This window comes from Sturnus vulgaris, chromosome 3 (assembly GCF_052056855.1).
Source record: "Sturnus vulgaris isolate bStuVul1 chromosome 3, bStuVul1.hap1, whole genome shotgun sequence".
Lineage (NCBI taxonomy): Eukaryota > Metazoa > Chordata > Aves > Passeriformes > Sturnidae > Sturnus > Sturnus vulgaris.
This window is the reverse complement of record NC_142245.1, coordinates 88,743,013-88,759,084: the sequence shown is the minus strand read 5'-3', so window position 1 is coordinate 88,759,084 and position 16,072 is coordinate 88,743,013. Positions and strand designations below refer to the sequence as shown.

The 16,072-nt window shown below is 35.8% G+C and overlaps 1 protein-coding gene across 1 annotated transcript in view; it reads right to left on the bottom strand.

Moving 5' to 3' along the window:
• Nucleotides 1-16,072, bottom strand: part of EYS (EGF-like photoreceptor maintenance factor) — a 789,024-nt gene that overhangs the window by 423,824 nt on the left and 349,128 nt on the right. The window contains exon 22 of the mRNA XM_088162233.1: nt 11,271-11,392. Coding sequence (XP_088018359.1) covers nt 11,271-11,392 — 122 coding nt within the window. The remainder of the gene's footprint in view (nt 1-11,270; nt 11,393-16,072) is intronic.

Here is a 16,072-nt window from a genome sequence, read left to right as displayed (position 1 = left end):
CCTCACTGGAACAACAATCAGTACAGCAGCAACAAGGTAATTCAAGATTTCACCATGCAATCTGAGAGAAAATATGTAATTTGCAGCCTTTTTAACAGGCAGTACTCTCCAAAGACTTGTCAAAGAGAAAACCCTTAATTTGTGAAAATAGAGCATCAGTAAATCAATGCTACCATGAACAGTAAGTAAATGATCTGCCTCCAATATCTTGTGTGGTACTGATTCACTTTGGTAAAGAAAAAAAAGAAGTTTATTTCATTCTTTTAAGAATCAGAAGAAATAAGCTGTCATGTGGCTTCCAAGCATTACAGCAAGTTAATCTGTTAGGCTCAGATATTGAATAAATTAGCTATCTAGATGACTCTCCATCTTTCAAGGATTTTGAAAAAAAAGGCTTCCATCTCCCCAGTTGCCTGTTTGCTTGTGCTCCTCTCTCTTAATTTGATGCTGGTCTTTGATGACAACTGGTTTATTGCTGCACCTGTGGAAACTGGTATCTTCAGCACTATTTCCCCTTGGAAATCTCTTCCTCTACACAAGATTGCAGTGTAAAGAGCCTAGTTGTTATGGAAAGCAGCTCAATGCTTTTTCTCAGTTTTTATTGCTCTGATATCTTCTGAGAGTTGCAGGTAACTCTTACAGTATTTTAGTATTGATTTTGAGACAAGTCCTCTTTGACCTGAGAAATCTGAAAGGAAGAAAAATGCTGCACTAAAAAGTAGAAGCTATCACCTGAATGCAGGTAACAACCCCTCTAGGAGAAACATTTGTTAAATTTGGGAAGTTTAGCAATGCAGCTGTAGTTCTGTCAATTGACCTCAAAGCTCTTCACCCTATCTACGGAGATGGCACTGGTTGCAGAAGAGAAAAATGAACTCTCTGGGTAGTGTGCTTACAGAGGAAGGGACTTTTGCTCAGGAGGAATAAATGAGATATTTCCTGGTCTATTCCTTCCACCACAGGCAATCAAAAAAAGGCCAAATAAATGTGATTACAATTGCAATCTTTATTAGCAATAATTAGCATTGCAACACGAAGTGCTAAATAACATTCTCCAACTCTGAAATTTTATGAGGCGCGAACAATACAAATCTAACCATGAAGATAGATTACCTTGACATTTGGAGAATTTGATATGAGAAAAAATTGAACATAACGCACACCAAGTCAGAAGTCTGTGCAAATGACCTCTGCATAATGATTTGAGTGAATGAGCAAAGAAATGTTTGTCTCATTCATATTGCAGTTTTGAACTCTGCAAGTCAATTAAGCAAGATGTCTCTATCAGTTTTGGTGGTGGTGGACGGGGAGTGTTTCCAATATTCCATAGAAAATTTTTCAGAATTGTTGATTGTTCTTAACCTAGGGTTTACTCAAGTTCCAAAGAAGAGAATCATAGAAGAAACAATATTTCTGTTACTCAGTCTGTCATTAAAGCACTATCTGATCCAAGAAGAGAAGCAAGAGTACAAGAAACATTTATTTGAAAAAGATAGACTAATGTATTATTTTTCTTCCCCCCCCCCCTTTTTTTTTTTATTTTTAAAATTTATTCCATACATAGAAGACATTGAATACTTTATGCCTAGAACCAACTAGGTGCCTATAAAAAACCGATGACCAAGGATAGATATGGTACTTAGTATGGCAAAATAGATCATCATGACATCACTTAACCATATAGTATCTATCTTTATATATTTGAAGAGAACTATTGAAACATTTTCAACACACAGCAGCAGTCATGCTAACTTCAACATTATAAACTCAGATTTTCAAAAGAGCCTATAGAAGATAAAATGTTTGGAAAGGCTAGAGAGTATCATAACTAATACTGGCAGTCTAGAAAATACTTTGTGAATAGATTAAGAAGCAGAGATGTCTCTGTTTTCACATTTCTTATTAGAATAAAAGAAATGAAAAAGTATTTGCACAAACTAACCATCAATAATATGCCAAATTATAATCTCTTACCATTCTCCTAATAGTGCTGGAAGATTGCAACCTCAAAAAATAACAGAGGCAGTAACATTTAATCTTTCAAGATTAAATTTACCAAAGATCGCCTAACACAGATGTTGATTAGGTTAGCCAAAGAATAGTTATATGAGTAAACCCTTGAAAAATTTTTTCAAGGAGTGTTATAATTTCCAAGCATATAAATATAAAAAAAACCTCCCAAAATTAAATATATTCAAGTCAGATAGTATTTCTCAAAGCTGTAAAAAACCAGACAAACAAACAAATATATCTGCACTGCTCAAATACTGCAGTCACATGAGGTAGCTATTTCTCTACTGCAGATTCTGTTACAAAACCAAATTTGACTTGTCATGTCCTGGCAAACAGCATTTCAAAAAATAGCTTTGTCCTTATAAAGATTATTGTTCTGATATAAGTTATAAAAGCAAACAACAAAAATTATTTTCTGTTCATCTCCAAGAGTCAGTTATGTCTTTATCTACCTTTGATATCTACTCTAATATAAACAATCCAACTTTCTTCTATGGGTGTCTCACTGAGTTATTTCAATAGAGCAAACCTATGAAAATTTTATGACTGCTCCTTCCAGACAGGGAATGAACAAGTCCAAGAAACCTACATATAACAATGCTTATGATGCCCATAGAGAGCTGTGATTTTTGTATTTGTGGTCCCTTTTTTCCACCTGTGACCTTCAAAGATAAAGGCTCACTTTGATAGATTTTTTTCATATATCCATACTGGCATTCAGTAGAAGAAAATATCATGGTTACTGTTCCTGCATTAGTCTGCTTGCTATTGCTGAAGAGTGGAGACTGGTTTATAGAGGACCTCTAACAGTGTACAGTCTGGAATTGCAGTCTAAATAAACTCCTATAATGCTTCTATTGATCTAACAGAGTACATACAATGTAAATCCCAGACAAATCCAAAAGACAATTAACTAAATTTTTTTTACCTATAAAAACTAATGGTGGGGAAGCCAATGTTGATTTTCTAATTGTGTTGTGTATAGTTTACTTAGACTAGAATTATTTAATGTATAATTTTTATATGTATACATATGTTTCATATTATATTGTCATATATAAGCAATTATTTCTAAGATGCAATTCTTTTAGCTGAATAGCACATACTTTTTCAAAATTGTTTTTAATAAATATACAATAATGCTGTTCTCCAAAACAAATTTTAAGAGTTCCTATCCCATTCTAGTTTTTTTTAAAGATCTTGTCACTGTTACTCTCTGAAAATAATTCTCTACTTCAAAAGAAAATGCCTCATAATTGAAGATGAAACCTCAGTGTTCTTTTGGCTGTGAAGTAATTTCAAGACAAAATAAACACATGTAATGTCTTGACATTAAAACTGACACATTTAATTTACAAATATTTTGACTCTTGACCACTGTAGAATTGCTTTAAGAATGTAGGAGAAAGGAACAATAACTATGAAACCAATGAAATCTCTCAAGAAGTGAAACGTAGATTTTACTAATGACCTTTCAAATCAAAGGAATAGGTTTTTATAGTAATGAGAATGAGATCTACACCCTGTCCTTTTGTGTGGAACTGTTTATTACTGATTCTCTGTGGTTCGAAAGGATATAATGTCGGCAGCAATGGCCATAATCCCAGAAAAATATTCCTTTGTGCTGCTGACACTGCTGATGCATGAAATATCTAATCTGTAGCTAACAAAGACAGATGGTTTTCCCATTCATTTCTAATTAGTCATTTTTATAAGTGTCAGCAGCATTTTTTGTTTATTTGCTTGTTTAAACTTCCTATTTTACTAGGGTTTTCCAAATTTAAAACATAAATGTTCTTTAAGGGAGCAGTTAAATGAAGGGCAAAAGAACAAGCAGGAATTAATCTATTATGAATCATGTGCAACAGAAGCATTATAATATTAGGATTAGAAATAATGAGGTAGTGAAATCTGTCTTGAAAACTTTTTCCAGATATTCCTTTGTGCATTGCCTATCTTATTTCTATCCATTCTAGTTTTAATTCTCAGCATCCCACACATCATCACATCCCCCTACATCCCACCCAATATTACTTTGTGGTGGCAGTATTTTAGTTATTGACGAGGACAGAAGACAAGCCACTTGATTTCAGTTTTTAATATCATTGCTACATAACATGATGAGGGGATGAATTATGTTGAATATGGTCTTTGTGTCCAGCAATGCAGGGAGGTTTGTCTATGAAGATGTTATGATAGCGTGTGAAGTTTTTCTAAGATCAAGAGAAACGGCATCCACACTCCTCTCATTATCTGTCAAGCCAGTCATCTCATTGAATGTTATCACCAGGAATTCCTTCCCCTTTGTGAAAACATTGTCCTGAGCACTTTCTTTTCCATCATGTGTGTGGAAACAGTTTCAGGGCTTATTTGCTCCATCACCTTTCCAGGGACCAGGGTAAGGCTACCTGGTCCACAGTTGCCCAGATCCTCCTTCTTGCCTTTCTTGAAACTAGCAGTCACATTCTCCATTTTTAGCTATCTTTTTTTCTTCCTTTGTCCTTTCCATTCTCTGGTGTATTTCAATAACCTGTCTTTCTTCCAATCCTTAGGAGCCTCTCCTTGTCACCAAGATTTTTTAGAGATAATCAGTAGTGGCCTCACAAGGACTTGAGCCATTTCCCTCAGGACTCATGATATATCCTATCAGGAGCATGCAGCAGAGTCTCCCAGTGTTCAGCATCACGCATCCTTCCTTCTGGTGTTGCCTCATGACTCAGGTTTAGCTGATTTAGATTCTTCACTGGACAGAGCTTCTAGTAGTACAGGGTAACTGAGCCTACTCTGCAGTGGCAGAGCTCAGATAGGACAGGAACCCTCATCCTGTTGTCAAGGTTATAAGCTTCTAGCCTTCATTGTAACTGGAGTCTGCATTTTCAAAATTTTATGCAAAGACTCTTCCTGTTTCTCCTTCACTATGTCTGGGAGTTCAGGTTCTTGTATTTATAGAGTCTTGGAGACCATGATATTGTCCCCATCTCAGCTTCACAGACTGCTGACTGGCTCCTGAATCTCCTTTACTTGGCAACACAGATCCTCCTCCAGGCAAGGACAATATCATTTGATCTCAGCCTCAGCAAGAGGTTCCAGACATTTCTGCAGCTCCAGATCTACAAAACTGCATCCTCCCTGGGGAGCTCAGTCTGGTTTGGGGTCTTTAATGGGCTGATCTAGTTACTCCTGTGGCTGGTCAGTGATGGTGCCATGCAGCACCTCACTACCTAAGTACACAGTGTCCTCAGTGGAATTTCTGGCCCCTTCTGCTCTGTTGGCTGTACTCTGGGCTTGGCAGTTACATGCACTCTTTCTAGCATTTGCTGAAAGCATGCTTGGCTGTCCTTAATGTGGAGTCAGCTGGAAACAAAAAGCTTGAAATCCCCATAAATCAAGAAAAGTTGGCAACAAAGCTTGTGGGACACTGCTACAGCTTGTTAGTAGCCACAGCCTTCTGTAGTTATCCCTTCCGGGGAGCACCAGGCACCCCGGAGCTCTTCAAAGTTTCACAGCAGTCCCCTGATGACCCCAGGAGTTCCCAGGAAAGTTAGCAGATCATACCATAAACTGCTGTGCAAACTCCTTTGTTTGTTAGCTCTGCTCATGTATCAGTATATTATTTGCAATGAAAGCATTTAACTGCCCTACAGCAATGATGAATTTAGGTAACTTATATTAATTACATTTCATACACTCTCAAAGCTAAGTTTGAGGTACGTTATTATTTTAGAAACTGGTTTACATTCCCTCCATTTAACCTGTGAGCTCATCAAATGATCATTTTATATGTCTTTGGGTGTTCGCAAACAAAATATATTATAAAACATTTACTTAAAATGTATCACCTAATTATTAAATATACCAGGTGAAACAATGCTACTGTTCAGGAAGAAAAAGTTGATGAGCTAATTTGGGAGGGGGGGAGGTATTTTCCAGGTATTTACTGTGTTTTGTTTCAAGTTTTAATGATTTATTTGGATTTTGAATAAAAATGTTCTTTTTCTTTGAGAAGATTGTTGAATTATGGTTAAAATATGCTCTAAGGAGTGCAGAATGTCAGTGACTGTTAGATGTTGCTGAGGTGGCACAGCAATATTTTCTTTTTTGCTAAAGGCAATCGAAACCCTAAAGCTCATTTCACTGCAGTATAACAAGAAGCACACTACACATTTTAGCTGTTAACAATATTACCAAAGAGGAACTCTAAAACACTTGCTGGCTGTGGAGGAAACTCTTATTTGTGCTTTCACACTTTTCTTTAGCTAATTCATTAGTAAATCTCCTGACTGTCCATATAAATCTTTTAAAGATGGTTTTGAGTAAGAAATATATACAAAACTTGGTACTAGGATAAAGGAAAAAAGCCTACAAGTCTGAATGAAAGGTAAGTCAGAAATGCAACAGACATGTTTTGGGAAATGTCTCTATAGCAAAGAGGAAGAGTTGGCCAAAGAGCCCTGAAGAAATGACAGATGAGAGTTGCTGCTTGCAATAGAATGTTTTAGCATTTGGCATCTGGGATCATTAAACACCAGGATGGTACTTGTCTATGGGAAAAGTTGCTTCTTGCTTTTGGGGACAAAATTAAGGAAGAGTATAGCAATAGTTAAAAGGAATGTGACTAAAAACAGAAGGCACACTGAACACAGCATTAAAATTATAATCATTTTATGCTTTCCTTTAGAATTCTGTGATAGTTTAAAACTCAGTCATTTAGAGATGAGCATATCTTTAAAATAAAAGTGTGTAAATAGGTATGCTTTTACTTTTAGATCTTTCAGATATTTACACATCCTGAACTCAGGAATCACCTGCTTCTGCAACTGGCACAGAGCAATTTTTGCATATTTCTGAGAAAATGCAGAGGCTGATTTTGACTTTGATTTTCCAAATAAATCCTTTCCAGAAGGGGGAAAAAGTAAAGAAACCGTATGCTGATTTTCTGTAACAGTACTGCAATTAAAGTATGCATGACACTGAATATATCCTAATGACTTAAGACTGTGTTTTTTTCAAGAGCTTAGCACAGGTTACACTAATGAAAAACTATTTTATTATTCTGAAAAGATGTGGCTTCAAATGCTAAGGAGCAAAGAGGGAAGCAATAGGGCAAGATGTACTTGGAAATGTACTGAGAAAGTAACAAGGAGGCAGGATAAGTTTAACTCTGGTTGACAGCATGGTTATCCAAATTGTCAGCTGGCATAAATCATTATCTAAGTAAAGACAAAGAAAGATGATCATGGCATGGTTACTAATTGAAGAAGCATTGCTAAGGAAGACTAGCACAGTTTGAGATGAGTTCGGAAATCACTCAAAATACCCTCTGCTATCAACACATTATTCATTCCACTGGAATCTAGAGGGAGGTAGGAAAACCATGGCCTTTTACAGGACAAGGTAAAGCACGAAAGAGTTTAAATGGAGAGAATTTAAACACAGACAACTTTTTGCACATATTAGCAGTAATTTTGCAAAAGTGCTTAAGGAACTTGAACCTCAAATTCTAAGCTGACTTTGGCAGTTACCAACTTTCGTCCTTGCAGAACTTAGTGGGAAAGAGAGCTTTCAGCATTTTATAACACAGCCAGGTTTATAATATCCATGACTATGAAGGGGCAAATGGAGACCTGTGACATAGCTGCACAAGCAGGATGTTAGAAAATATGCCAGAGGAAAATATCAAGGATAAGAATGAACAGGCAGGAAGATGTCTGTTTCCAAATCAAGACAAGCAAACAAAATAACAAGGGGTCCTGACTGCAAAAGTAGGATATCAAGAGTGGATAAGATAGCATGAAGAACTGAACTTCACTTTACACTGAGATTATAAAAAGTGTCTTAGTGGATGGATTCAAGTGATGACAAAGGATAACTTTCTGTACCCAACTGAAGCAAACACTGAGCCTGTCATAAAACATAAAAGATAGATAAATGACATAAGAAAATATACTTAGGTAGGTCTTTCCTGCTTAGTATGGAGAAGTCTATTGGTATGTCATAAACAGAAAAGTAGCAACAAGGCACCATTTTTATTCTTTATAAAATACTGAACAATAAGAAGTGACAAAATGAATCATTGTATTTCCATGTAAGTATACAGAAAGAACTGAGTACTTTGGAAAAACACTTGATTAATTCTCCAAGTTCCAATATCATAAAGATTACAGACAAGTTCCGAACAAGTTCTACATCATTAGAAACTCCAGTTCATATATAAAATTATGTTGCCTGTTATTTGGCAAGAAGAGTTGAATAGATTTTCACTCAAAAGTTGGTAAAAGCAAAGGAGACACAGGGGCTTTAATTAGGGTTTGATGTTACTAGGGCTAAACCTCAGAATTATCAATACAATAGAGAAGAAATAAAGAATTCAGCTGATACTAGATGAATCTGTCCATAACTGTTCAGAACCATAATTTGAGATTTCATGTTATCATGATAATTAAAGTCACATGGTACTGGAAATATATGAATGAGATATATGCATGAATTTTTTTCTAAATTAATTTATTTGCCATGTGCTATATGCCAAACTGAAAGATGAGAAGGAAGAAAAAGATATTTCTCATTTTATCAGCTGAACATAAATTAAGTTGAATGAAAGGGGACATATTAAAAACTATTCACATCAAACAACTCAAGCTTGACTACTGGTTCAGTATCTTTCTTACCTGATTTTTAAAAATAAAAACATGTTTCTGAGAAGGCTTTATTTTCTTTTTTCCTGTTGGGATGTGATTTATTTTTCTATGGTAGAATCCATAAAGAAAGGTATTCAGTGTGACAGATCTGTTGATACTTCAGTTTTGCCAGATAGTTTTCATTTCAAGATTCAACAATGAATAAGTAACCCCAGATAAAGAAAATTAAGTCAAAAATTAAATTTTTAATTAGTAATTATTTTCCTATAATTATTGTCTTATCACAGATTTGAATCTGGTAAGAAATGTTTCATTTTGCATTATACTCACTTTTTTCCTATACAAAAATATATTTTTTAAGCTGTTGCACAATAAATTACTTAGTTTTTAAGTAAGTAATGTTTTCAGCTGGACTTGCAAATATTTTAAAAAAAGTAAACTAATAAAGATTATCAAAGCATAAAGGAAAGCTAAATTTATCTGTCTCTTACATTAATTTAAGTTGTAAGTGATATCAACTACTAGTCATGGTGTGGCCAATTTCAAAGAAATTCATAAAATTCTGAGTATTGCTGCCAGCAGCTCAACTTACAGCAGGAAAATAAACAGTGCCAAAACAAGGCCACAGGCAAAGAAATTTCATTGCCTGTCACTGATGCGTTCTCAGAGCACTTGCTGCCCTGACTTTGGTCCAGACTAATGCCTGTCCAAAACAATGCCTTGGCACAGCTCAGGAACTGCAATGATCTTTTCTGTTTGGCAATTATAATCCAGTTATCCTGTTTTAGAAGCTACATTTAAGTTTAAAGACATGACTGGATGTCCTCAGGTTCAGGTAGCAGTTACTGCCACTGCTTAGCTACCATAACACAAACACTTTGTCTTGTTGATGTAGCTTGTAAGAGAAAAGCATTAGCAAAGGTAATAAAAGCCAACACATTTTTTAAAATTAAGCATAATTATGGTCTTTTAGCATCTGTGAGTACAAACACGGACATCGCTAATGACTGAAATGAAATTGCTTTATATTATAAAAATAAAACATTGAGCTATACTAATTTTACTTGGTGTTGCCAAGTCTCAGAGTCACTTTCAACTCTAGGTACCATTGAAGATATTGTTTTGTTTGGTGTAACCTGCCTCTTGTATATGATGATTCAATGGTATGTCTAATTTTCCTGTTCTATTATGTCAATTAGGACAAATAACTCTGAGAAAAAATATGCCTGATGCTTACACTTCAAACCAATTTTCTTGCAAACATTTTCTATAACAGTTCAATATTTGCCAAATCCAGAAAAAGTATTTCTTGAGCATTTTTGTTCTCAATAAAAAAAAATAGGAAGTCCTTGGAATTGTTCATAAGTAACTGACCCAAGTACGAGTAAAATCAGAAGAAGCCCTGTTATCTTCTGCAATACATATAATGTTTCTACAGGCTGGAAAAATTGGGAAAACGTAACGACAGGTAAGGATTCATGGCTGCAAAATACTCATTCACCTAGACTTGTCCTTGAGGGTGGTAGACTACAAAGAACTACAAGCATGAGAAAAATAAGAACCACAAAAAATTAAATATTTTCGTGTTTTTTTTTTTTTTTTTTACATTCCAAAAGACTTTAAAAAGTGGGAAAAAAATCAATTAAAAAGATTGCAACTGGTTTTCTCAACATTGCTACACTTTCTGTTATTAGAATGAAAGTATTTTATCAAACTAGGAAGTTTAACACCACATATAAATACAGCTCTAGGAGATCACAAAACATTTTGGTTAAGTTGGAACATAAATTACTTTTTAAAAAAAATTATATATATTATCTATTAGGTCATTTAACTTAGTTATGTTAGGCTATTTGGTACATCATTTCTCCATTGTCAAATGTGGTTAGATTCCTTTCTGGTTATTGCCTGTATTACCAGGAATATATTCAGCCACATCAGTGTCTATTAAGGATTTACAAGACTCTTCTAGTATTGACATCATAATGTAGACAAATTCTGGCTTCATGGAGCAGAAACTGATTACTAGGTTGTTTATGGAATCCTAATCCTCATGCTACTGAAATAAAATAATTTTTAAACCATAAATTCATGCAGGAAATAAAGTTTGGGGTTTAAGCTAAAAATAAGATGGTTAGTGTCAAATCCTCTTGCTTTGTCTGAGGGTATATGAATTTTAGTTAAATTACAATTTTGCTGGTATTTGAAGCCACAAGGTGGCAGCAATGATATGATCTCCACATCCAACTGCCCACTACCTCTACTTTTACTGTTAAAATTATCTCTTGTGCTTATAGGGCAAATATGACAGAAAGAGAAACTGTGGGTTTTTTTGACAAAGTACAGTTCCCAACTAGCTTACTTGCTAAACGTTTTTTTTTTGATTCATACTCTTTTTTTTTTTTTTTTTTTTTTTTTTTTTTTTAATTTTACTTATACTGTCTATTATATCTACTGGCTTCACATGAAAGTGTGGCGAAGCATTGTATCCGTGACACAAGTCATTTGCCCATTTGTGCAATAGCATTTCCTTCCCATGCTGGGAAATAAAATAATGGCTGGATGCATAAGCCTGGCAGTCCTCGAACATGACTGGAGAGTGAGAGGTGCAATGCTTACCTATAGCTGTTGAAAAGGTCTGTGCAGGTGCCATTGTTTCTACAAGGCTCTGAATTACATTCATTTGATTCCTTTTCACAAAATTTTCCTTCCCATCCAGGCAAGCAATCACACTGGTATCTCTGTAATACATTAAGTAAAATAAACAATCTGTTACTCTTTGTGTTTTAGTGTAATTACAAAAGTATCATTACCAATTGTTGGAAGACATTACCAGACAGCAAAACAGCTTTAGGAGTTTTTAAATATATGAGTGCATAAATGAATTCCCACAACATGATGGTGAAATGTGTAATGTACCAGCATCTTGACATCTACAGGTGTTTAGAGACTGAAAAAAACTTAGTTGCATTTTAGGTTTTTGTTATTGAAATTTGAAACAGAGACAAGTACATTTCAAAGATATGTGGGCTATGATCTTCATATAAATAGCAAAGGGAAATAATTTAATTTTCTAATACGCTTTAAAAATATAATAAATTAAGTCAGAACTCTGAAGGGAGTCCAGATTGAGCAGTTGACCCAGACCTTTCTGTAATGATACTCTTATACTCTCAGGACAAATTGAAAGCTTGAAATATTTTATTGGAGCAAAGATAACAAAAAATAAAGGAAGTTAACAATTTAAAGTCACACTCAGTATGATTGTCCTGGAGTGTGGAACAGCTCCATTGATACCAGTACTTCAAACGAAATTATTTACATGAATTATATCTAGTCAAATCAGCTTTTGCACCAACCATCTTGTATATAGTGTATTTATGATTTGTATTTTACCAACGGCCTTCTGCTTGTTTTATGCTCATGTTGATGAAAATCACTGCTATGCTAGCTTGGGGCACATCCATGATTTCTGTGACATGGATGTTCTAAATCCACTGAGATAAACTTTAAAAGTCAGGAAATAAAATTGAAGGCTATCTTTCTAAGTTAAAATTAGGCACAGAACAAGGGCAGATGACACCAGTTGTGTGGGAGCTGGTCTGCTGAAGGGTAGGAAGGCTCTTTAGAGGGATCTGGATAGGTTGGATTGGTGGTCCAAGACCAGTTGTGTGAGGTTCAACAGAGCCAAGTGCTGGTTCCTGCCCTTGGCCCAACAACCCCAGGCAGTGCCACAGGCACTGTGGCTGGAAAGCTGCCCTAATGGAAAAGGACCTGGTGGCCTTGGTTAACAGCAGCTGAACATGACCAACATGTGCCAAGTGACATCCTGGCCTGTGTCAGCAATGGTGTGGCCAGCAGGAGCAGGGCAGGGATTGTCCCCCTGTACTCAGCACTGCTGAGGCCACAGCTCGAGTGCTGTGTCCAGTTCTGGGCCCCTCACTGTGAGAAAGACACTGAGGGGCTGGAGCGAGTCCAGGGAAGGGCAATGGAGCTGGGGAAGGGTCTGGAACACAAGTCCTGTGAGAGGGAGCTGGGGGTGTTTTGTCTGCAGGAAAGGAGGCTCAGGAGGAGACCTTATGCACCTCTACTGCTACCTGAAAGGAGGTTGTAGCAAGATGGAGGTCGGTCTCTTCTCCCAGGTAAGAAGTGACAAAACAAGAAGAAATGACTTGGAATTGCACCAGAGGAGGTTTAGGCTGGATACTAGGAAAAATTTATTCACTGAAAGAATAGTCAAGCTTTGGAACAGGGTGCTTTGGGAAGTGGTTGAGTCACCGTCCTTGTAAGTGTTCAAAAAACATGTGGATGTGGCACTTGGGAACATGGTTTGGTGGTGAACATGGCAGTGTTACATTGACAGTTGGACTTGATAATCTTAGAGTTTTTTCCAATATTGATAACTTTATGATAGGAGACAGAAAGATTTTGTTAAATTTTTTTGTTCTTTTATATGTAACACAGAGATGAATTTGGAAAGAAAATAATTTGCTGTGAACTGTGCCAAAGAAAGAAAAAAAGAAAATGCATTTGAGACAAATTAAATTACTACTCCACATGTTAGTGTTTCAAAATATTGACCCCAAGATTAGCTCAGTTGTTTACAGCACGGTCCTAATAACAACAAGGTTCGATTCCCATATGGGCTATTAGCTTTGGAGTTGGACTTGATGATCCTTGATTGTCCCTTTCAACTCAGAATATTCTGTGATCTGTGATAATAGCCACACCCAAATATCTCAGTTCTTGGCATTATTAGTGTCAAATGGGAAAAAAATGGGCACTACTAATCCACAGCCACGAGTAACAGACACCTCCTAAAAATTGTTCTATTTTCAGGTTAGGTTTTCACATATACTGGGAATGTGACATACCAACTTTTTTTTTCAAAAAAACTCTTCAAGACATGGATTACAAAATGGGAAGTGAAAGGAGGCTTGCCAACAGTTTTGTTTAGAAAGCAGCAGTATTTTTCTAGTCTCACTAAAATTATCTGTCAATCAAATGCTGAAATTCTGTTCTTTGCAGACTTTTCATTACATGGGAATTGTCATATCAAGCACAAAACATTACTCACATTTATGTATATCATGCATATGCGCAGAAAAAGCTAAAAATTCTTACACATTATTTCATCTCAGTAGTTTTACAGTAATTGAAAGTGCAATGTTGCATTAAACTATATGTAAGCAGATAAAAAGGGTTTTGATAGACACAAGTCTTTACTGAGAAGAACCTGGGAGGCCATGTGGACACCAAGTTGGACAAGAGTCAGCAATACACCCTTGGGGCCAAGAAGGCCAAGAGCAGCCCGGGCTGCATTGGAGGAAGGAGTGCTGCCAGCAGGCTGAGGGAGGTGATCCTTCCCTTCTGCTCAGCCACATGTGGGGAGGACACCTCTTAAATGCTGTGCCCTTGTGGTCTGCCTGGTACAAGAGAGATATGGAGCCATTGGAAAGAGTAATATCCAGCAGTAATGTTATTAAGAGATTGACACATCTCTCAGATGAAGAATGGCTGAGAGAGATGGGATTGTCATGGGATTGTCAGGGCATAGCATGCACCAACTACATAAAATAACAAGAAGCTGCATAGTAGAAAGCATGCAGTGGATCAAGCAAGAGACTGAAAGTATAGAATTTAATACCTATTTATATGTTGTTCCCCTTTATTTACTGTAGCTATGTATTACTATCCATTGGAGTCAGGTTAAAATAAATGGTACCTTTGAGTTCCTGCAAATTGTCTTTTGTTTGTCCTCTAAAGAACACAGTAAGTGCATAAATAACACTATAGTTATTCCTTGTACATAGCTCTCTTGCACAATATGTAGCAGAATATGCTTAAGAAGAGTGGATTTCACCAGCTAGGGTAAAAAATTCTGATCCCTTGCACACATACCCAGAACCAAATATGTACATGAGCATGTCTTTATCCAATTAACTGTGTGTGCTGTAAGAAAGTGCCATTTAAGAGCATTTGCATATTTTCCCTTCTCCAACACTGTAAATGAAGAATTAATCATTTTCTTAAGCCCTAGTCAATGTTATTTCACTAGGAAATGGTAGCTGAACATCTGGCAAACAGAAAATGCAATGAAAAATGTTCATCACACACAACAAAGATCTGCATTATGAACAAGGCAAATCTTCAAGCCTGCGCTGTGTATGTACAGATTGAGCAGAATTTTTATCATACAGGTATATACTCCAGATATGTTTTCCACGTCTAGAGAAAAAAAAAAATTAAAGATACCCATGGAGACAGAGCATTTTTGGGGGGATTTTAAAGTTTTGAATTCACTGAAAAAATGAAAAATACCTCACTTGGAAACAGAAACACACAAAAGGAAATGTAGAAACATCCCTTTAGTTCTTTGTGCTCCAAGTTCTTCTGCCAAATCATTTCTTGGGGTCCAACCCTTTTTCCATTAAAGCAAAACAAGATGAACCTATTGTAAAGCTACTTATCATTGGCACATAGTTGGAGATGTACTCCTCATCAAAAAACTCTTGTCTGTAGGAATCAGGGCTTTTTTTCCTACAAAAAACCTTCATGCAACTTCATTTTGTTAGTGCTAACAGCAGTTCATTTAACCTTGTGAAATAAATGTGAAAATAAAATTGTAAGCATCTGTGAAATCATATTTGCAATTGCTCTAAACCATATTGAGATCCTAACATTATTTATGCAGCCTTTTTTGTTAATTTAAGGGTCGTTTCTGAGTTGCTACTTTAGGGCTTTACTTTTAAGTTGTTATTGATTTAACCATTTGCATAATCATACATATTAACTGACAAAATTAGATTCCCATTAGTCATTATGGCATTGTTTTCTTTGTGCAAGTCTGTTTGCATTTATATCCTAAATAAGCAAGCTTGCTTAAAAACAAAACAAAATAAAGCAGAACAAAAAAAAACAGGATATCCATTCATCTTCCTTTGGTTTAACATTTACTTTCATTTTTACTATGGAAGTCTAAGCTAAGTCAAGACCTACGCATAGTGAAGTCCCAGCAAATGCACTACTTTTCTGTAGTCTGATAATGAATTATTTACCTGTTCTTCACAGGCTGTAGGAAGAGTGAATGTATTAACTGTGCTGCTCCACAAATTAAGGAAATTTGACTTCTGACACAAAGAAAATCTGCAATTAGCTCTGTTGTTGCAACTCTAGAAGACATACATGGCTTGCTCTAATATTAGTTAATAGCTCTGTAATAATCAGATTGCTTAACTCACAGCAAAGAAACACCTCCGGGGCTGAGTGTCAGAAGGTTTGCTATATGGTTATTAATACTGATGGTAATTGGAAGAACCATTATAAGAAGTAGCATAAAAGAATAAGGTGGAAAAAAGTGTGAAAAATGGATTCAGAAAGGATGAAAAATTGCAATTAAAAATCTAATTTCTAAACAGTAC